The 20288-nt window shown below is 47.1% G+C and overlaps 5 protein-coding genes across 5 annotated transcripts; 3 read left to right on the plus strand and 2 right to left on the minus strand.

Annotated features, from left to right (window-relative positions):
* Positions 1-471: 471 nt before the first annotated feature.
* F5J12DRAFT_436101 (uncharacterized protein) lies at positions 472-2081 on the minus strand. Its single transcript, XM_051739410.1, has 7 exons — positions 1858-2081; positions 1705-1787; positions 1506-1657; positions 1247-1447; positions 1115-1186; positions 826-1059; positions 472-775 (listed from the first exon to the last, which is right to left on the minus strand). The coding sequence occupies exons 2-7, from the start codon at positions 1733-1735 to the stop codon at positions 674-676; spliced, it is 792 nt and encodes a 263-aa protein (XP_051595735.1). The 5' UTR covers positions 1736-1787; positions 1858-2081; the 3' UTR covers positions 472-673.
* F5J12DRAFT_786122 (uncharacterized protein) lies at positions 1934-4070 on the plus strand (the record flags this gene model as incomplete). The annotated part of the gene is made up of 7 exons (XM_051743372.1): positions 1934-1979; positions 2209-2468; positions 2528-3195; positions 3273-3422; positions 3553-3627; positions 3683-3854; positions 3915-4070. 7 exons carry the CDS (start codon positions 1934-1936, stop codon positions 4068-4070), a joined length of 1527 nt encoding a protein of 508 aa, XP_051595736.1.
* On the plus strand, positions 3969-4360 carry F5J12DRAFT_859697 (uncharacterized protein). The gene has a single exon (XM_051746821.1). It carries the CDS (start codon positions 4084-4086, stop codon positions 4345-4347), a length of 264 nt encoding a protein of 87 aa, XP_051595737.1. The 5' UTR covers positions 3969-4083; the 3' UTR covers positions 4348-4360.
* Positions 4361-15178: 10818 nt separating this feature from the next.
* On the minus strand, positions 15179-16479 carry F5J12DRAFT_436433 (uncharacterized protein). The gene is made up of 6 exons (XM_051739412.1): positions 16134-16479; positions 15866-16081; positions 15742-15813; positions 15452-15686; positions 15351-15401; positions 15179-15300 (listed from the first exon to the last, which is right to left on the minus strand). Exons 1-5 carry the CDS (start codon positions 16209-16211, stop codon positions 15352-15354), a joined length of 651 nt encoding a protein of 216 aa, XP_051595738.1. The 5' UTR covers positions 16212-16479; the 3' UTR covers positions 15179-15300; position 15351.
* Positions 16480-17609: 1130 nt separating this feature from the next.
* On the plus strand, positions 17610-20137 carry F5J12DRAFT_907387 (Pkinase-domain-containing protein; the record flags this gene model as incomplete). The annotated part of the gene is made up of 14 exons (XM_051748930.1): positions 17610-17746; positions 17799-17900; positions 17953-18139; positions 18247-18250; positions 18317-18397; positions 18446-18653; positions 18763-18849; positions 18902-18906; positions 18962-18994; positions 19052-19095; positions 19143-19221; positions 19269-19576; positions 19678-19938; positions 19976-20137. The coding sequence occupies 14 exons, from the start codon at positions 17610-17612 to the stop codon at positions 20135-20137; spliced, it is 1698 nt and encodes a 565-aa protein (XP_051595739.1).
* Between the last annotated feature and the right edge of the window lie 151 nt (positions 20138-20288).

A 20288-nucleotide genomic window follows, 5' to 3' on the forward strand; every position in this document is an offset into this window, starting at 1 on the left:
CAGAATCTTCTCCTCACGGTGCTCGGCCTGCCGGTCACGAGCAAAACAAAAGCAAGACCCGAGTCCTCCCGCGTCCTTGATACACGACGCAATCGTATGAGCGATGGCCGACTTTCCCCTTCCCGCCTGCCCATGAAGCCACAGGATGCGAGGAACATCGACGTTGGGATCGTTAATCCAGTTGATGATCTCCTGCAAAATCTCCTTCCTGGTGCCGTCGAGGCATTTCTTCGTCTTGTTCAGCCCCGCTCCCCCTGCATAAGCCATTCCATCCAGACTCAAGTCTTCAAATATGCGGTACGTGTTGACATGAGTGTCCCGCACGGCGCGGTCGCGGTATTGTTGCATCAAGCCGTCTAGAGTCTTAGTGTAGCCATCCACGACGGTCTGAGTCTCAGAGAAAATATTCTTCGCAGTTCTTTTCCCTGGTGGGGTATTGTGTCACGGTACGGGAACCGAGATGAGGATATGACCCACAGAAGCTTTTCGTTGCAGAATAGTTGTTGATGAATTGCGCCGAGTCGCTTATCGATCGCGCGATCTTCGCAAGGGTATCTCTCATCTTGTCAATATTGTTTATGCTATCTCCTTCCGCAAGAAATTCGTAAACGCTTTGCACCTTGTCGAGGAGATCGGACACCGCCTTGTCTACATTCGCTTGGTTGATGAGCAACTACAGACGACTACGTGAGACGCGAAACGCCTGTGATGAGCAGCCACGAACCTGAGCGGCAGAGGTTAAGATTCCTAGTGCAATCTGGGCATAGGGGTGGACCTGAGACGAGCATGCGATCATTACATGGGTGCAAAAAGTGAAACGCTTACATTGGCAAGAGTGGAAACGGCTTGATTGAATACTTTGAAAGGTTTGAGATACGTATCACTCAAGTTTTGAATCTCGGAGAATGTAGTATTGGCGATACCGACGGCATCAATAGCACCTTTGGTGATATGCGGAATGGGACGGAGGCCGACAAATTCTTTTACTGCAGAATCGACATCATTGCCAGCCGACGCTTGGGTGGGTTCTGGTTCTGGTTTGGCGGCTGACTTTCCAACCTGTCCAGCCGAATCATTTCATTATCGTAGCAGCCGCACATCACAAATCACATACGCTCTTAGTCTGAAATGCCTGGGACTTCCCTTCTTGCTCTCGAGCCCCACCAGTGGGACTTGTGGCACCAGTCTGTTCAGCGAATCAAACGCTCAGTGTCGTCGTATCAATTGGATGTAGTAGATTACATACATCTGGAGCCGCCTCTGACTGCTCCTGAGTCCTCCCGCCAACCCCTGTATTAGCAATTTCTGTCGCGACGGTGGTTGGAAGATCTTGGTTCGATCGACGGAAGAAGCGCTTCGCTCTGGCGAGCATACCCAGGGAGGCCGGGACCGACGTGCCAGGCATGGAGGTCAAATCTCCTGCTCGAGCCTCGGACCGTCCTGGTGGCTTTTTTTTTTTTTTTTGAGATTGATTGATGCATCTCGGCAAAGGAATGGCTACGCACCGAGGCAAGGCCTGCCGCTGAACTGGATTTCTTCGCAAATCCCAAGAGACGACTTTTTCTTGGATGCGTTCTAGCCATTGAGAAATGGGTATGTTGTAAGTTTGAACTTGAGGTTGAGGTTGAGGGTGTACCGGGTAAACGAGGAAGTGGTGCTGTTCGAAATTAGACGCCATGATCACGCTCTATATGGCGCACGGACCAGCATGCACAATGCCGGATTTAGTGCACATTGCCCCTGTGTTGTGCTCCACATCGTCATATGTCGGTCTAGTCAGTAACTGTCTAAAACTCAGCACGCAACGTTAGTACTTCTTCGTAGTAGCTTCTGCATTCTCAAATCAAACCATCTTACCCATCTTCTCCTTAGTCGCATCTCAGCCTTGGTAAATTTGTTGAATGACCCCTCCGTTCGAGCCGTCAAGGTCGTCATGTCTCACGACCGCGTATCCGCTCCTCATCCGTACCCTGCAAGAGGTTTTCCACCAACCGCATTGACCTCACCAATGTCTTCGTCTTGTCTTGTTATCATCAGATGCTCCAGTCATATACAACGACAGCAATGGAATTTGTTGTTCCAGTGCAAAACTAGGATGCTGGATTTCGCCCGGTTGTCTACAACGAACAATGGGATGAAGCTATCCGTTAACAAGTTGATCCTCTTGCAAAAATTGTTGGAGAACGTGATCACGATATTGTACACTAGCCAGTGGGCTTTCCCGAATTCGACCGCTGCCCTCGAACGACGAGGTATCTCGTCGTGATGATCACACGGATTCATTCGACGGGGAACCTAACATCCTCACTGCCATCATCAAAAGCTGGAGCACTCTCATCAAGCAACGACCTTCGACGATGCACTCGATTGTTTCGTCTCTGAATTTGTGGACGCCAGTTTCTCCTGCGGGTCTACCGACTTCCGCGATCAAAAGCGCGGAGAACGGCATTCGAATATTACTTGTACACGTATCCAGGAAGTCTAAGGATCACGAAACATATCGTTGTCTGTTGAGCTCCTTTTGTAGAGGTCTTCATGGTTCGGCCTTCGGTGGCCAATCAACGAAGCCCCCGCCGTACAGGTTCAACGCATGGAACGTGCTCCCGCCGAAGAGAAAGCACGAAAGCAGCTGTCACAGCTGCAGCGACCGAGGCAACACGCAAACACCAGTCTCCATCTATTCCTCCAGGAAGAACAAACAGATCCTAAACGTCTAAAAGCCGAAGTTAATAATGCCGGGGTGAACTCTGCGAAATTCCTCGCTGCATTCGATTTTACGACACTTCCGATCGGATTCGTAATGGACCTCATTGTTGCTAATCTGCAAGCGTTCTTAGAGCCCGCATTAATGAACTTGGTTCAATCGTATCAACAAAGCAGAGGTTTACCATCCGTACTGCCAGCTAAGCCCCCTCAAACACCAGATTCTATTGTTCGTACCGAAGGTACATCAGTCAGCGAGACACTCGCAGGTGCCGAGGCTGTCAAGGAGGAAGCTGTCGACCAATTGGAAATGGGGTATGATCCAGACAAATCGAACTTGGAGGTTAGTCTTTGGTTTCCGCTGTGGTCGGAATCACCTGACCCAGCGTTCGTTATCAAGCTTTCCGGTGAAGAGGCTGCCACCTGTGAGGAAATGATATCACTGAATATTTCTGATGACTTGCCCTTTGTCCTGTTTAATTTCAAGCCCCTGTGACCCGAAGACCACTCCACGGATGAACGGATCACTCTCATTCGGGACGCTGTAACTTGAATATGGGACGGCGCAGAGGACCTGCGGCATATGACTTCCATAGGCAGTCGTCAGACTTGTTCTTCACTCGCATGATCATTAAGGTGGTTATGATTCCCGGAGCTTCTGAGTCTCCAAAAGACGACGACAAAGCGAGTAATGTGGCGGAAACTCAGCTAACGGCACTGTACTCTCGCCAAGATGCACTCTGACAGACCCTTTGCGAATATGTCATGAACGATTTTCCTTCTAGGTTCGGTTTAACAACCTTTTTTTTTTGTTTCTCCGCGATGACAGCCATGAATATCTCATATCAGGTTATGCCTGGCAATTACTTGGATGAATGAAGAGTGGCGAACGACCGGATACGAAGTGCCGCTGACCCCAATCGGGTACGTTCAACGTGTGACTTTTAGCTGCAGCTCCTCAGCTCAACACTTCCCAGAGGCCGAGTTACGAGTTGTGGCTAAACCAAATCATTTCTACGTATCGGACCGTTCTGGAAGGCAAGGCTGACGGAAAATCGGACAGTAGAGACAAAGCGTTCTGGAGGTTTTTGTTGGACTTGCCAGATGTACCTGGGAACGTTTTGGACATACTCTGTGACCTTTGCGCCGAGGTACAAAAGTTGGTCCTTTATCGCGCCGTGATTAACTTGGATCATCGATTAATTTAGCAGGACGCACGCGGGCTTCACGACGCTTCGAGACTTGTTTTGGAGTGGCCATCATTACGGGCGAAGGCATTGCGCGTGCTATTGGATTTGACGACTCATCCAGATTCGGTTGCACGGCGTGCAGCTACCAATACGGTGAGGCAGTGGGTCCAGGCGTAGAGCCCTGCATAGCATGATTCGAGACTTCGCCTTGCAAATCCTACCGCACTTGCAAAAACGATTGTCTCAAGAAAGAAAAGGCGCCAATGATCAAGCGAATGGTGAGGCCGAAGATGATAGTATGGAAGATGGACAACTTCCAGCGGAGGAGCTTATCAAACACCACACCTTATTGACGAAATACGGCTTCCGGCGGAGAAATCGCATGTACTTCAACACGTCAAGCTCCTCATTGCCTTATCTGTTAAAATTCCCGACCTCCTGGATGAGTATGTGACACTTTCCCAGTCTTATGGTATTTTCTGTTGTCCAGCATCAGGAAAATAACACTTTACTATTTTTGACTTTTTGTGACTAATGTGACTTTTTGGGAAGGAATCTACTATCATTACCCATGTCCTGCAGGCATGGCTGCACTTGTCTTGCTGATTTTGGTCTTGTTCAAACCACCTAATTCATAGCTTTCAGTAGATACCACATACATTCAAATTGATGGAGGTTCCAAAGAGATATTGTGATTTTTCTCTCAGACAGTGTGCATCACACCAATGGCTCAATATCTCTGAATTTTCAGACATTTTCTAGTCTTCTTGGCTTAGATATATCATCACTTAGTTGTCTCAATAGATTCTGTTCTCTTTTCATTCTTCAAAATGCTGTATATGGTCAAAAAAAAAAGTACAGATAGTAGGTTCCTTCCCAAAAAGTCACAAATAGTCACAATAGTCACAAAAAAGTCAAAAAAAGTCACAAAAAGGTCAAAAATAGTAAAGTGTTAATTTCCTGATGAGAATGTTCGTATCATACAGTCAAGTAGACATCACCATACAAGATCTCATAACAGCACTGATCAAGTCATTGGGCTTGAACAATGGCAAACTCCTGACACTTGTGTGGATGTGCCTGCCTGGCCCTGAATCTTGGCTCTTCAGGTGTTAGTGATCTTCACAGAATATGGCCAACTGGGTGTACAGCTGGTTGTGCTGGTCAAAGGTCTCATTTCGGAGTGTGACCTCGATGCACATTTCCTGATACCAACCATTGCAGAAATGGCCAAGGTAGACATCATGAACCACCTCCCCCATATCATTTCTATCTTCAATGGGCAGCCAGAGCCAAAGGATTTGGTTTGATCAGCATTCAGCTCTGTTGTGACAACACCTCTGCAGGCATTTGGAGGTGTGACATCAAATTTGCTACATGTATGACAGAGCAAGTTGCTTACCCTGCTGAATTGATGGTGCTTCTGCATGAGGCTGAGAAAGAGATCTGGATAAAGAGCATGATCAAATGCATGTTTTGGTGGTTCCATTCTTTACATTTCCATGTGTGTACTCATGCCATCAGGTGATCAAAATTAGCCATTGGGATTTGCTTTTTCATGATGGATGTTTTCTGTTGTGGGATCCTTGCTGTGGTGATGCAGCAAATTGTTGACAAACTGCATCAGCAAAATGCCAAAATGCTTTCTGCATTTTTTGTGCACTTTTCACACTTTCTTTTAGCATGCATAGTCAGATAAGCATGAAACTGTCATCCATAAACCATAAACACATGTATTGGTACTTTTAAAAGTACAGTCAAAGTTCTCATAGTGAATAGTGTTGGGAAGGCCATTATTATGATGTATTATTAGATAAATTCAGCAAAAATGGTGTGACAGGTGTGACTAGCATGACTTCACTCTCCCATGAAACCCAGGTCACTGGTCCAGCATTGTCTGCTGCAGATTTCCCTGCTCCTGCTGCTGCAACTCAATCCTGAACTGTCAAAGATGTTGAGACAGGTCTGATAATGTCTCTCCAGTCCTACAGCTAATGCATATCTGCTCCATTTGTTCGAAAAGGTGAATCATCTCTCTGTGCCCCATTTCATCCCTGGCACCATTAGCATCAGCAAACCCATATTTTTGGCACAGTAGTCACAGGGTATCATAGTAGTCACAGGATGTCACAGGTCACACACAATGTAATGGCCCCATGACTAGAATGGCACACACTGTCCCACACCATCCCACAGACTCACAGTGTGACATATCCATGACTCTTGGACTCAATCCCAGTCCAGTCCAGACTGCTAGCCCCTATCTCTGGTCAAGTCTGGTCCTAGTCAGGCCTAGAAAACCTAACTCTGGCCCTAAGAAACCTAACTCTGGTCTAAATAACTCAAGTCCAGTGTTTTACCCCTATCTCTGGTCCACTCTGGCCTCCCAGCCCTGTGCTGCTCCACCCTGGTCCTCCCAGGTCCATGTCCAGGTCACCCAGACATAACTCCAGTCTGTTTTCCTTTGTTTGTACTATATTTAGCTTGGTCCATTCATCTGACTTTTGCTCACTGTACAAATCCTGTGTCTGACCCCAATTGTGCTGGTCACCCAGACTTTGACTATTAGCCTTGGCACAGCCCCTATGGCTGTCCACACTCTTGCTAATCATCTTGCTAATTGCTTATTCACAAGTCTGGCTTCATGTTCATTACTCTGGACCAGCCTTGTGTATTTAACCCCTGTACATACTTTGTAGCACCTCAGTCAGAATATCAACTTAGTATTACCCTCAACTCTGTAATACCCCTTGACTCTACTTTATAGCTAAGGCCAAGCCTTAAGCTATCCCCAGCCCCTGTCCCAGACCTCTCCCTAGCTTGCATAAGGGTACAGCACATAAGCTGAGACCAAGGGAGGTAGATCCAACCCTGGACCAGCTTTCCCCTGTGTGCACCCCAAGACTGGTCAGCTTCCCACACTACCAGCCTTATTCCTGCACCCCCAGTCTTAAGTCCAGACCTCTGGACTTAACCCCTGACCTCTGGCTTAACTCTGGTCCAACCAGACTTGGCCCCTGTCCCCTGGCCTTGACTCTGGCCACCCAGACTTAGCCCCTGACATGTGGTCTTGAAGCCTGGTCACCCAAGGGTAAACCCATACTTAACACAGTGTTACAATTGGACCAAAGTCAAGGTGTAGGTTGAGCCCAGTCACAGACTAGTGGCTTCTACTGAGCAGACTGCTTCAGTAACCTTCATAGATAACAAAGGATTTAAGCAATGCCAATTAGAGTATCCTTGTTAAGGATCTGAGGGCAAAGTTCTGAGGGTACTGCATACAGTGACTCCAAAAACCACTTCAATGTTTGCTCTAAAAGGAGTGTGTGAAGTGTAGCACAAAAAGGGGTGGGAATTTTTCTTTGCTTCTCTAGGATCAAATTTAGTACTTGCTCTTGGCTGCAGAATGGTACATTTGTCACATGATATGGCTGACAGGCAGTGGAGATATCATTGATTTAAAACTGCAATACCATTAAATTGGTTTTTTCACTTTTGATTTGAAAAGAGTATTTTGAGAACCAGAAGCTGAGATCTCAGTCAAATCAAAGGATAATTTCATTTTTTGATTGTACAAACCCAGGCACACAAATAAACATTGTATCTGAGAAGTTCACATGACCCTCAACTTTCAACCACCACCATGGTCAGATCTCTTTCTCCCACTCAACAAAAAAACATCCTGGTGAAGATATCTCCAGGGAAACTGGTATTAGTTTCTCTACCATATCTAGACTTCACTCCAAAGAGCATTCTACCCTCCCAAAGTCTATTGGGGGTCATCCCTCTAAGCTTTCTCCTACCAACATCCATCATGCCTAGCATCTTGTTTCTAATGGAAAGGCAGAGAATGCTGTCCAGGTGACCAAGGCCCTCACCAATGTCATCAACCAATCCCTCCTCTACCTTCAGATTTTGAAGGATGAGCTACTGGATACCCTGCAATGTTACCATCTCAATCCTCCTGACATCATCTTTCAGCAGGACATTGACCCCAAGCACACCTGTAGGAAAGTGAAACAGTGGCTAGACAAGCAGGATTTCAAAACTATGGTGTGACCTGCACAGTCTCCTGACCTAAACCCCATTGAACATCTCTGGGGCTATCTCAAAATGAGGCTTTCAAAGCATGAACACCCCCCTAAGGGAGTTCATGAGCTTTGTGAAAGGATTCAGGTGGGGTGGGAGAAGATACCAGTGGAGGAGTGCCAAAAGTTAATTGAGGGCATGCTCAGAAGGGTTGGTGCAGAGCTCAGAACAAAAGGAGGCTATACCAAGTACTAATAATATAAAAATACCCTTTCCAATTCAAAAGTGAAAAAAACTGTTTCAATGGTATTGCAGTTTTAAATCAATGATATCTCCACTGCCTGTCAGCCATATCATATGACAAAGGTACCATTCTGTAGCCAAGAGCAAGTACTAAATTTAATCCTAGAGAAGCAAAGAAAAATTCCCACCCCTTTTTGTGCTACACTTCACACACTCCATTTAGAGCAAACATTGAAATGGTTTTTGGAGTCACTGTACTTAGGATGCATGTGAGAGTAGACTGAAGTTGGTAGTGGGCTAGATTGTCTGTGGGATTGTACATGCTGTATGTGCTGTATCGGACTGTAGGGTACTGTTACAGCACTTGACAGAGGGGGACTTTCCTATTGTACTATAGCCTCTGTCATAGGCTGGACAGGGCTGGACAGCAGCATCTTAGTTTGCTGATGTGTCTTCATCTTTGTCTGACTCAACCTCTACAATCTCCTCCTATTCAACAGCCATCTCATGGTTTACCTGTTCCACAATCTCATCATCTCCACCATTGAAATTGTAGGCTGATTCACCAACCTCCTGCTCTTCAACAGGGTTCAGCATTTCTTCCAAGGTCAGTGCTGAGCCAATGATCTATTTGTGCTGTTTAAGGTCCTCAAGAGCTTTTGTCAAGTCCTGTTCAGCTTTGGAGAGCTGTGGAAGGGAGAGCTGTATTACAACAGCAGAAGTTTGAGTTTGTATGACTGAATTTTGATTTGCATTTGGCATTAAAAGTTTTGTTTTGTTACTTTGTCTAGTCCTTTAAGAGCCTTTGTAGTGTCATCTTCAGCATACATATCAAGTTTCAGGATTGAAGTCCACTCATCATGTTTGTAGTGGTTGCCAAGGGCCATCTGAAGACTGTCCTCTGTTTCTGGTAAGTGTGTTTCAGATGTTGTGAAGTTGTGGATAACCTTGCAAGACCTAGGGTTGTTCATTGGCCTTGCTAGAGCACAGTACATGTCTGGTGTACTGGTGTTTGGGGTGGTGTCCAGCTGGATTCCTGTGTGATTCCAGCAATTCACAATGGAGGATGATGTGACAGCTCTCCATGCTGTGGTAACCATGTTCATTGCTTCAAGTAAGTCAATTTTATAGATCTCATGGTTTCCTGCTTCATTGAGTTTGACTGGACACTAACAGAAAGCATTCTGATAAAGGGCTTTTGTTGTCCAAATGATTCTGGTATTGCATGGCTGCACATGGGAGGTAAGATTTGGCTCTAAGAATTTGGGATGAATGTTCCATGGGTGATAATCAATGTAGTGTCCAGAGAAGTTGTTGATAAGCATACAGATGTATCTGTTTTGAGACCATATTTTGAGGTCCAATGATTTGATACATCTATAGAGTGGAATTTCAGAAAAAACCCATCAGTGTAAGTGATGTCTGTACTCCTCAAATATGACTATTGCCATCCAAGCTTTTTTTATTGCTGTGGTAGTCAAAACCAAGGGCCTTTGGTGTGCATCCCCTGAAGCCCTGGGGTTTTGCAGATTTCCCAATAAAGAATAAGGAAGCTTCTCACTTACATCTGCATTGCAGGCAAGTCCAATTGTGATGTAAAATTTGTCCTTCTTCTTTCCACTCATCTGTTGGGTGGTGAGTCCATAGTCAGGTCATGCATGAGTGATATGTATCCATGTGCTGTCATCCATTGGTTTGACTGTGTAGATGATATCCTTGATGAAGATACAGGGCTGTGGGTTGTCCACCCAAGCTACATTTGCTCCTGCTATGTGTAGTTTTCACCACTTTGGGGATATGACATCTTTCCCACCTTCAGTCATTGTTATCTTACTCTATCTGGATCTCAGGAAAAAGGGGACTTTGCTATTGGTGCTTTTTGTGCTTTTTTTTTTGCCATTTTTGCCACTTTTCAGTTATAAAGTGACAAAGGATGACAGAAAGTGCAGAAAGACAATAAAAAGCAAAAAAAAAAACCACCAATAGCAAAGTCCCCTTTTCCTGAGGATGTGGCCTCAGCTTATGGCCTCAACACATATAGAGTGTTTGATCATCATGAAGCAGGGGGGACAATGAGGTTCAGAAGATGATGTTAGAGTTGATTGATCAGCTGGATTGGTTTGATCCTTAGGGGAATATTAAGGTACAGTACATATGGTATGGAACTGCCAGGGCATGTTGGATAACTCCTGATGCTGATGGCTGATTAGGTTCTAATGTAGTACAACTCACAATCACATGACTGGATAAATATTAAATCATTCTTGCTGTGTCTACTGTACTACAAGCACATCCCCCCCACCTACCTCTGAATCAAACATTCTTCCTGTGATGAACTCCACCTCTCTTGGGCACTCCCACAGTCCTAACAATTTGAATGCAAGTACATTTCATAATGCATCAAAAATGTGCCAGAAAATGTTCCTGCATTACTTAGACTGCAGAAGAGCTGGATTGGTGAGTAGAGATGCATTTTGCTCATTCAACTTTTTATTCCTGCAATGCCTACTGTATTTTGTCCATATATCTCTTGGCTGCTGATTGCTACCAAGAAAAGAGTCTGGTAAAAGTCAAAAAAGCTTACTTCTGCTAATTTGCTCATAAGTATTGTATTCACAGGTAGTGGATATCATTGCATGAGTAGGGAGTAGTGAATGATAGGCTAACATAGGTTGACAAACAGTTAAGTTAACCAAGCTGCAACAAGATAAAGATCACTAGCTCCATTCATCTCAACACCATTCTTGTCATGGTTAATCACAAAGAAATCTAGCAAAACCCTCAGTTGTGGATGCTGTGATAGCTACCATACCTATATTGCATGTTTCCACTACTATGTTATGTGATGAGGAAGTTAAAGAGATGGACCTCTATTTATGATAAGTACATACATGTCATACCTCTGATAGCATAACAGTAAATAGGGACGAATCTCATTGGCATTTCAACATAACCTGTGGCACTGGTGCTATGTCCTCATTGATCATCTGTCCAAGTTCCAAAAGACCTCTGCATGCAGCACTAGGACAGACATTCAGATTTGTGGCCATTATGTCAAAGTGATGACCTGTGCAAGGAAACAGCAGAGCTCTCATTCCAATCCATTGAACACTGTTTCCACAGTATGGAATACAAAGTTACATATGTAGATCATACCAGTGTCAACCAACTGGCTTGAAGCATCAAGTCCAGTGGGTACCATGAACCATCTGGCTTCAGTCCAACTCTATACAGCTACCCTTGGGGATTACTATGGCATTCCACATTGAATAAAATGGACTCCAGAATGTGGGAGGTATCCAAAGCAACAATCTCCCCTTTGGACCTCTGACCCAGCCATCATTAAAACACTTCACTGGCTCATATATTACATCCCCATCTTCCTCCAGAAGTCCATCAAGGAATTCCTGAGTGTTCAATAAGCCATGTGAAGAGATTGATGAAAAGCAGATTGGATAAGCTGTGATAAATTTAAGTTGGCTTAATAATGTGAGAACAGATAAAAAAATGATTATGACTCACAATTAATGATGTGGGACAGAACATTTACACCCTTTGGGTTGTAGGCAACACACATTGAGTGGCCAGCTTCATGACCACCAGTCTCCCAGACCATGTTATTCTCTGACCCTAAGAGATTCTCCTGCCATCAGAGGATTGAGCTGAGTTGACCCTCCCACTGTGCCCCAGGAGACATTGATCCATCTGGATAACTCTCTCAGTGTCCCAGATCCTCACAGTCTTGTCAAAAGAGCCTGAGACAATCTTGTTGCAATCAGAGGAGAATCCAACTGAGGTGACCCTATCAGTATGTCCCTGAAGAGAGCCACCAATCTGGACACCTCTCTAAGCACTCCAGACCCTCACAGTCTTGTCAGAAGAGCCTGAGATAATCCTCTTGCCATCAGAGGAGAAACTGACTGAGTTGACTGCACCAGAGTTCCCATGAAGAGGGAAACCAATCTGGACTCCTCTCACAGCATCCCAGATCCTCATGGTCTTGACTTCTGGGCCTGGAACAATCTTCTTGCCATCAAAGGAGAATCCCACTGAGCTGACCCAATCAATATGCCCCTGAAGAGGCCCACCAATCTAAACACCCCTCTCAGCATCCCAGATCCTCACAGTGTTGTCAGAAGAGCCTGACACAATTCTCTTGCCATCAGAGGAGAATCCAACTGAGTAGACTCCACCAGAATGCCCCTGAAGAGGGCCACCAATCTTAACCACTTTCTCAGCATCCCAGATACTCACAGTCCTGTCAGAAGAGCCTGACACAACCCTCTTGCCATCAGAGGAGAATCCAACTGAGTTGACACAATCACTATGCCCCTCAAGGGGGCCATCAATCTGGACACCTCCCTCAGCATCCCAGATCCTCATAGCCTTATCAAAAGAGCCTGAGACAATCCTCTTGCCATCAGAAGAGAAACCAACTGAGTTGACCCAATCACTATGTCCCTGAAGTGGGTCACCAATCTAGACTCCTCTCTCTGCATCCCAGATCCTCAGTGTTGTCATCTGAGCCTGAGACAATCTTCTTGCCATCAGGGGAGAATCCAACTGAGTTGACACAATCACTATGCCCCTCAAGAGGGCCACCAGTCTGGACACCTTTCTCTGCATCCCAGATCCTCACAGTGTTGTCATCAGAGCCTGACACAATCCTCTTCCCATTAGATGAGAATCCAACTGACAGGACTACACCAGTATGCCCCTCAAGAGGGCCACCAACCTCAACACCCCTCTCAGCATCTCATATTCTCACAGTTTTTTCAGAAGAGCCTGAGACAACCCTCTTGCCATCAGAGAAGAATCCAACTGACAGGACCCCACCAGTATGCCCCTCAAGAGAGCAACTAATATGGACACCTTCTCAGCATCCCAGATCCTCACAGTCATATCAGAAGAGCTTGACACAATCCTCTTGCCATCAGAGGAGAATCCAACTGACAAGACTCCACTAGTATGGCCCCACATTGTAACTTGAGCAGCTGGCCATTCTTTAAGCCATCCTACAGAAACCCTAACAAGGTAAGAAAATTTTGCCATGAACATTCTAGCAAGTATTGTGTTTGATGGTGTAAATGGTAGTGCAGAAATATAAAGGTGTGGGGTGCTGTGGGAGATCACATTCCCAAAGTTCCGCACAAATTTGATCCCAGGTTTCCTCAAATCCATCCTGGCCCTTGGACATTAGATTAGGAGACATCAATCACCATGCTGGTTCACCCACCTGTAGCCATAACATTGTATAGGCAAGAGCACTTGAAGCCTGTCCACCAATAAGACTCAGTGCCTCCAACCAGAAGATAATCTTTTCACTTCCAACAACTGCTGTTACCAATGTTGCAAGTCTAGAGTTGAATACAACTTTCTGCAGATGGTTGGCCCAGTATTGGCACAAGTAGGATAGATTGCACAAGATATTTTGATTGATTCTCTCCTGTAGATCAACTATCTGAGTTACAGCAGTAGGAACTGTCCAATCCACAGATGTTGAATTTCAAGTCTTTGCACAGGGTGTCCAATGAAGCAAAGGCAAGGGCACTATCCATTCCAGTGCTGGATGCACCAACACAGTATACCCCACTCCGTGAGTGACCAATGAGGAAGTCGTAGAAGGATGCATGGAGAGGTCGAACAACAGAACGTCTGCCTGCAATGCCATTCAACAGAGGTGCCATGAATTCGAGAATGATACTGATGTTGAAATGCTCTTCCTTGGAGGGGAAGTAACTGCGCATCTCACTTAAGGTGCCCAATTGCTGGGGTGCACACGTCGTCATGATCTGCTGCATCACAGAGCGGAACCGTGCTAGCGTGGTCTCATCCGGGGGTACCATATCCTCCAGGATTGTTCTGTACATCACATCCAGCAGGGTTTCCCCACCTCCGGAATGAGGGAATGCGATCTCCTTGCAGCGCTCCATCACTGTTCGACCTGGCCTACTAGGCTTGACGAACCCGCAGGCCAGACGAGCCCATTCAAGTAGACTATCTGACTTTTCAGCAATGTTCAGCACTTCTGTGGCTCCAATCTCTGGCAGACGGCGAAGCTCGGTGGAAACATATAATCGGATGTCGCGCTCTGCTGATACTGCAGAGATGGCGTCCAACGAGACGGCTTTAACATGCACAGTAGTACTCAGGACAAGTCCGATGTCTGGGAGCGGTCTGGACCTCAAGAGGAAGCGGAAACTGGAACGCAGACGGGCGGCTTCCGGCGATGCGGGAAGAGATAGGATGTGCTCTCTCGACGTTTCCGGCCCACTTCCGTCCAAAGCATCTATCACCACGACCAAATTCCTAACTATCATCCCGTTAACCTTAGACAACGGCTCCAGAATGAGTCGCTTCCACTGTTGCGTCACGTCAGGTGTAGTCCTGAGGGAGCGGTCGTTTGCGACGATGTCCGCCACTGCACGCCGAAATGTTGGCTCTCGGTCCGCCAGATCACGAGCAATTGTCGTCAAAATCTTCTCCTCTCGGCGTTCAGCCTGCCGATCACGAGCAAAACAAAAGCAAGACCCAAGTCCGCCCACGTCTTTGATCCAAGATGCAACTGTATGAGCAATGGCCGATTTTCCCCTGCCGGCCTGCCCATGAAGCCAAAAGATGCGCGGAGCGTCGTCGTCAGGATTGTTGATCCACTTCATGATCTCCTCCAAGATCTCTGTCCTCGTTCCATCAAGGCATTTCTTCGTTATGTTGAGCCCCGCCCCGTCTGCATAGGCCATGCCTTCGAGGTTGATGTCCTCAAATATACGGTATGTGGTAACCTGAATGTCCCGCGCCACATAATCACGGCATTGTTGCATCAAGATTTCTAGGGTCTTCGCGTGGCCATCGACGACGGTTCGTGTCTCGGACAAAATGTGCTTTCCCATTCTTTTCCCTAGTATTCTGTCAGGATCTCAAAGCCGATAGGAGCGCGTTACCCACAAAAACTTTTCGTCACGGAGTAGTTGTTTATGAAATGCGCACAGTCGCTTATAGCTCGTGCAAACTTTGCAAGGGTATCCTTGTCGAGGTTGCTAATCCTATCGTGTTCCATAAAAAATTCGTAGACACTTCGCACGGTACTCAGGAGGTCAGACACTGCCATGTCTAGATTGACTTGGTTCAGGAGCAACTGAGGACGACGCTTGAGATGACCAGCGTGAGTTGGAATGAAGAACGTACCTCAAAGACAGAGGTTAAGATTCCTAGCGCAGCCTGTGCGTATGGGTGGAACTGATGCATACATGCAATCACTGGACGGGTGCAAAAAATGGAATGCTTACATTGGCAAGAGTGGAAACGACTTGATTGAAAACTTTGAAAGGTTTTGAGATACGTATCACTTAAGTACAGGATCTCGGGGAATGTGGTATTAGCGATACCGACGGCATCGACAGCACCTTGAGCGGTACGCGAGATAGGACAAAGGTCATCAAAATCTTTTACTGCAGTATCAACATCCTTGCCAGCTGATGCCGGCGTGAGTTCTGGATCTGGTTTGGCGATTGACTTTTCAGCCTGTACAACAGGGTTGCTTCACCATCGTAGTTGTTGGACACCATATATCACATACATCGTTGGTTGGAGCCGACTGGGCTTGCTCTTGTCGCTTTTGAGCCCCGAAACTGGTGCTTGCGACGGCACCCTTCCATTAATGCTTGGGTCATTACATTAATTGGACGTGGTGGATCACATACATATTGACTCAGAGCTGCCTCAGGCGGCTCCCGTTGCTCGTGAGTTCTCCCACTGGTACCTGTGTCGGCAATTTCTGTCGCGATGGGGGTTGAAGAACCTTGACCCGATCGATAGAAGAAGCGCTTCGCTCTAGCAAGCATACCCGGTGAGGCCGCACTCAATGCTTGAGGTACGGAGGCGAAATCGCCTGGACGAGTTTCAGACCACCTTGGGGACTGATTTTTTTGCGATTGATTAATACATCTTGAGGAATGGATGGCGACGCACCGAGGCAAGGCCGGACATCGAGTTGGACGGCTTCAAAAATCCCAAAAGACGACGTTTCTTTGACCGCATTCTAGCCATCGAAAAATGGATCTGCTGCAGGTTTGGGCTTTGGTTTGAGGTTGAGGAGGTAAACGAGAAAGTGGTGCTGTTCGAAATTAGACGCCATTATCACGTTGTGGGTGACGCACGGACCACTGTGCTGCATTAGTGCACATCGCCACTTTGTTTCTGCTGCTGTCCATCCTTTTTGTCTGCACTCATCGCTCCCAACAACCCATTCCCATCCGACAGATGTCCTGGCTTTTTTTCTGTCTCGGCACCAACCCGGATGACAACCACAAAGTCAATAATACCACTATCTGCTCCCGTCCTCACACACGTCGTCTTCGGACATGCTGATGGCACAGACGAGCCGCTCTTGTTACAGAAATGGTACGTTCTTGCTAACTCAATGAGACCGTTCATGTTTCAGACTGGCTATGTCGCGCTATGTGCATACATGTGTCGAAGGCGCTGGTTTAGCGCATCGACCAACGCGCTAATGCCCGCTACTCTGTAGGACTTCTGATCTGTACAGGTGGCTATGGGTCTCGTATGTCTGTTGCATCATCGTTATGACACGATTTGACAGGCTCGTCGACATCGAGAAGACACGAGAAGAAAGGAGTACACGTAAGAGAGGGGGAAGATGGGCACGAGAGGTTGGTTTTCGTCCTGCCCCGCCAACGTACCTCGGGAGTGATTCGTTCCTTCCACTATACGCTATCAACACACCGCAACTTTACCAATGGCTGGAAGGTAACCACAACCGTTGTTTCGGAGACGGTCTTGCAGGGTATGCGCGCCCGCGTTTACCGACGTTCCGCAGACACAATGTAGCTAGTGACTCAGACACCTTCTCATGCTCCATTGAAGCCTGTGCATATTGCTTGCGCCTTGCATTCCACGGCCATGCGGAGGCTTTTCCCTTCAAGATTGAGAGGAAGATACGACGGAATTTGAAAAAGCAGTGGGGCAAGTGTATTGGACGCAAGAAATTGGGGTACTACCCTGCAATGGAGTGACCTACGGCAAGAGCGGGCTTCTGAGTAGTAAGTAATTGTAGTATGTATTCCCAAGCTGGCGAACCTTCGCGAAGAGGAGTTTTTGTGGGGAGATAAGCTTAACCCGCTGCAAAGTCAACCGAAGAGTCCGAGTTTCATATACCAATTTGTTACTATTTCCGTGGGCATATCAATGGCAAAGCTTATGATAATGTAGGATGCCGAGTAACCAGCGCACTCGCCTTATCTCGCCGTCCCAGCACGACGGCCAGAACAATATATAAACGCCGTACTGGACTATCGAACCACGGCATACCATAGAGTGGTGCATGTGCCACACGAAGTGAGTGTATTAACTTCCATCGGCAAGGTGGTGGTGGCATGACCTCACAAGTACGAGGTTGGGTAAATTCCCCGTTCACACTGCTTCCTCATGGCAAACAACACAAAGGATAACGACAACCAGTCTTCCCCTCCAGTCGCATCTGACGACTCGGAGATCCTGGATCGTGGCAGATCACGCGTCCGAAGGAAGTCCAACCAGCTCAACGAGTGCAACATGCGGAAGAAGTACGTTTACCCAACGTTCGTGGCTGGAACTGGTATTAACAGTGGTTTACAGAGGGTACCACATGTTCACGTCATCGTTTGGGAAGGTCTTCCACGTCGAGAAACGGTGGAAGCTAGTGAGGGAGATGGGGTCGGGTGCGTACGGCGTGGTTGTGTGCGTGAGACGTGTTCCATGTCCGGTGGCAATGCTTATCTTGCACCCACAGGTCTGCAACCGACCAGATATCAGGCGAAACGGTTGCTATCAAGTTAGTCACACGAATATTCGAAAAGATTCAACTCGCGAAGAGGGCGCTCCGGGAGATCACTCTTCTCAGGCATTTCTCCAACCATGAAAACATCACTGGGTTAATTGATATGGACGCTATCTCTCCCGATTTTCAAGAAATGTTCGTGCTCTTCCTCTGACATGTATTTGAAATACTCACTCGTGTGACAGATATATTTTCATGGAGGTAAGCCGCTGGCATCTGTGCTGCGGAGCTTCAACTGATCTTTAGCTCTGTAGCCTATGGAAGGTCCGTGTTTGCTTTTCCTGTGCTCGAGGTTGATCTCACTGGGATTCCATAGCGGATTTGCACCAAATAATCAAGTCTGGACAGACTCTTACTAACGAGCACGTTCAGTATTTCCTTTATCAAATCCTTAGAGGTCCCTATTCATGCAAATACGTGTGCATCGTACTTACTTAATGCACAGGGATGAAGTATATACACTCTGCCTCCGTCATTCATCGCGATCTCAAACCTGGAAACCTATTGGTGAATTCGGACTGCGAACTGAAGATATGCGACTTCGGTTTAAGCCGAGGATTCGATTCCACACCAGACGAACATATCGGCGGTCAGCTTACTGAATACGTCGCTACGCGGTGGTATAGAGCACCGGAAATCATGTTGTCATTCAGGTGATTGGATACGTGAGCCCCTTACTTGCAGCGTTCCTCAATTTTGTGTTTATAGACGATACACGACAGCGAGTAAGCCAAGTCTTGTATATGACGTTTCTGATTTGAGCATCTCAACTGGGACAGTTGATGTGTGGTCTATAGGGTGCATTTTCGCAGAACTACTACTCGGAAGACCGTTATTCAAGGGGAAAGAGTAAGTCTAGCTCTACCCTTCGTGCACATTCAGCTGGATACCTTCCTCTCAGTTATGGTAGGCGATTGGGATTCTCCACAATGCACATCTAATGAGGATCAACTCCCGATAGTGGATCAACTTAACAAGATATTTGATGTTTTGGGTGAGCCTGTCTCACGACATATGGCATCAAAGCACGATTGACTTTCCCTGGTAATAGGTACTCCAGAAGAATCCGTTATCCAACGAATAGGAAGTGATAAGGTACCAACAACCAATGACGCGCGGCTCATTTGACTTACGAAAACCAGGCACAAGTCTACGTGAGAACGCTTCCAGTCAAAGAACCTATCCCCTTCTCGAGGCTGCTGCCAGCGGCAGATCATCAAGGTAACCATGCAAGTCTCATTGTTTCACACTTGTTGATGCAGAAAAAGCTTTGGACCTCCTGCGGAAGATGCTCTCATTTGACCCGTTGTCGCGAACCGCTGTGTATGAAGCGCTGGCGCACCCATGGTTATCTACGTACCACGACGATAGCGACGAACCGGAGTGCGTAAACAAATTTGAGAAGTGGAAGGATATCGAGAAGCTGGAGACACTAGAGGAATTCCGTGAGGCGATCTGGAATGAGATCCAGGACTATAGATTGGATGTGCGGGGACTCAAGGAAGAAGAGGCCCCATTGCCCCCAGTGTCTGAGGAGTCCAGTCAACCTTCTGTCAAAGAATCCCCAGCACGCTCAGTCAGTCAAAGAACCCATAGGGAGGGAGGACACCAGCAACATTTCGGGCGTAGGATCACTTCCGCTGGTAGGCAGTCCCGAACGTATCGAAGAAGGAACAGAGACGGCTCTTGGCACTGTTACCTCACGCATTGCTTCCCCCACCTACACCGACGGATCCCGTAGTCACTTACGCACGGAGGTCCAGTATTATACAACCTCCCCGTCAACCATTTACCTATAATTCTCCTCCGGCATCTTCATCGCAGCACCCATGGCCCTGTGGTACGGAGGGCCTTCCGACAAGCAACAACCAGGTACCCTTCCCTGGCCAGACCTATGTCGTCCCCGCGCGTTCGAGGGCGCCGTCTACCACTGCAGATGTCGGGGCGCGTCAGCTCTTGCGCACGCTATCTACAGGTTTCTATCCACGAGAGTGCTGAGGGGCTACCTGGTGGTTTAGCCGCCGTTGCTCCGATTGGGAAGTACATCGTTGCACGCACGTCAGGAGCAGATGCACCTCCAAGTGAGATACCAAAGGATTTCGGGGTAGAGGAAAGTAGGTGTGACGAAGGACGTTGATTTAGCACTTCTTGCTGGCCATGCCTTTGGACATATGCTAAGGTTAATACATAGAAGCTTGACGGATACCCTCAGGTCTAGTCGTTTACGACCGTATGTGTGTGCTCTCTCAATTTTCCATAGGTAGAGTATGAGTGTGACCATGTACGGT

The sequence above is a fragment of the Pisolithus orientalis genome (assembly GCF_024613125.1).
Source record: "Pisolithus orientalis strain OTSU chromosome Unknown F5J12scaffold_49, whole genome shotgun sequence".
Classification (NCBI taxonomy): domain Eukaryota; kingdom Fungi; phylum Basidiomycota; class Agaricomycetes; order Boletales; family Pisolithaceae; genus Pisolithus; species Pisolithus orientalis.

What these genes read in the sequence shown, in the direction of transcription:
- F5J12DRAFT_859697 (XM_051746821.1), top strand. Translation starts at nt 4,084, where the DNA reads ATGATTCGAGACTTCGCCTTGCAAATCCTACCGCACTTGCAAAAACGA.
- F5J12DRAFT_436101 (XM_051739410.1), bottom strand. Translation starts at nt 1,735, where the DNA reads ATGTGCACTAAATCCGGCATTGTGCATGCTG. An exon ending in ATCCGGCATTGTGCATGCTG is followed by an intron (nt 1,658 to 1,704) that starts GTCCGTGCGCCA and finishes AATTTCGAACAG; the next exon opens with CACCACTTCCTCGTTTACCC. An exon ending in AGTCAGAGGCGGCTCCAGAT is followed by an intron (nt 1,187 to 1,246) that starts GTATGTAATCTA and finishes TTCGCTGAACAG; the next exon opens with ACTGGTGCCACAAGTCCCAC.
- F5J12DRAFT_436433 (XM_051739412.1), bottom strand. Translation starts at nt 16,211, where the DNA reads ATGGCTAGAATGCGGTCAAAGAAACGTCGTCTTTTGGGATTTTTGAAG. An exon ending in AGGCAGCTCTGAGTCAATAT is followed by an intron (nt 15,814 to 15,865) that starts GTATGTGATCCA and finishes CATTAATGGAAG; the next exon opens with GGTGCCGTCGCAAGCACCAG. An exon ending in AGTCGGCTCCAACCAACGAT is followed by an intron (nt 15,687 to 15,741) that starts GTATGTGATATA and finishes CCTGTTGTACAG; the next exon opens with GCTGAAAAGTCAATCGCCAA.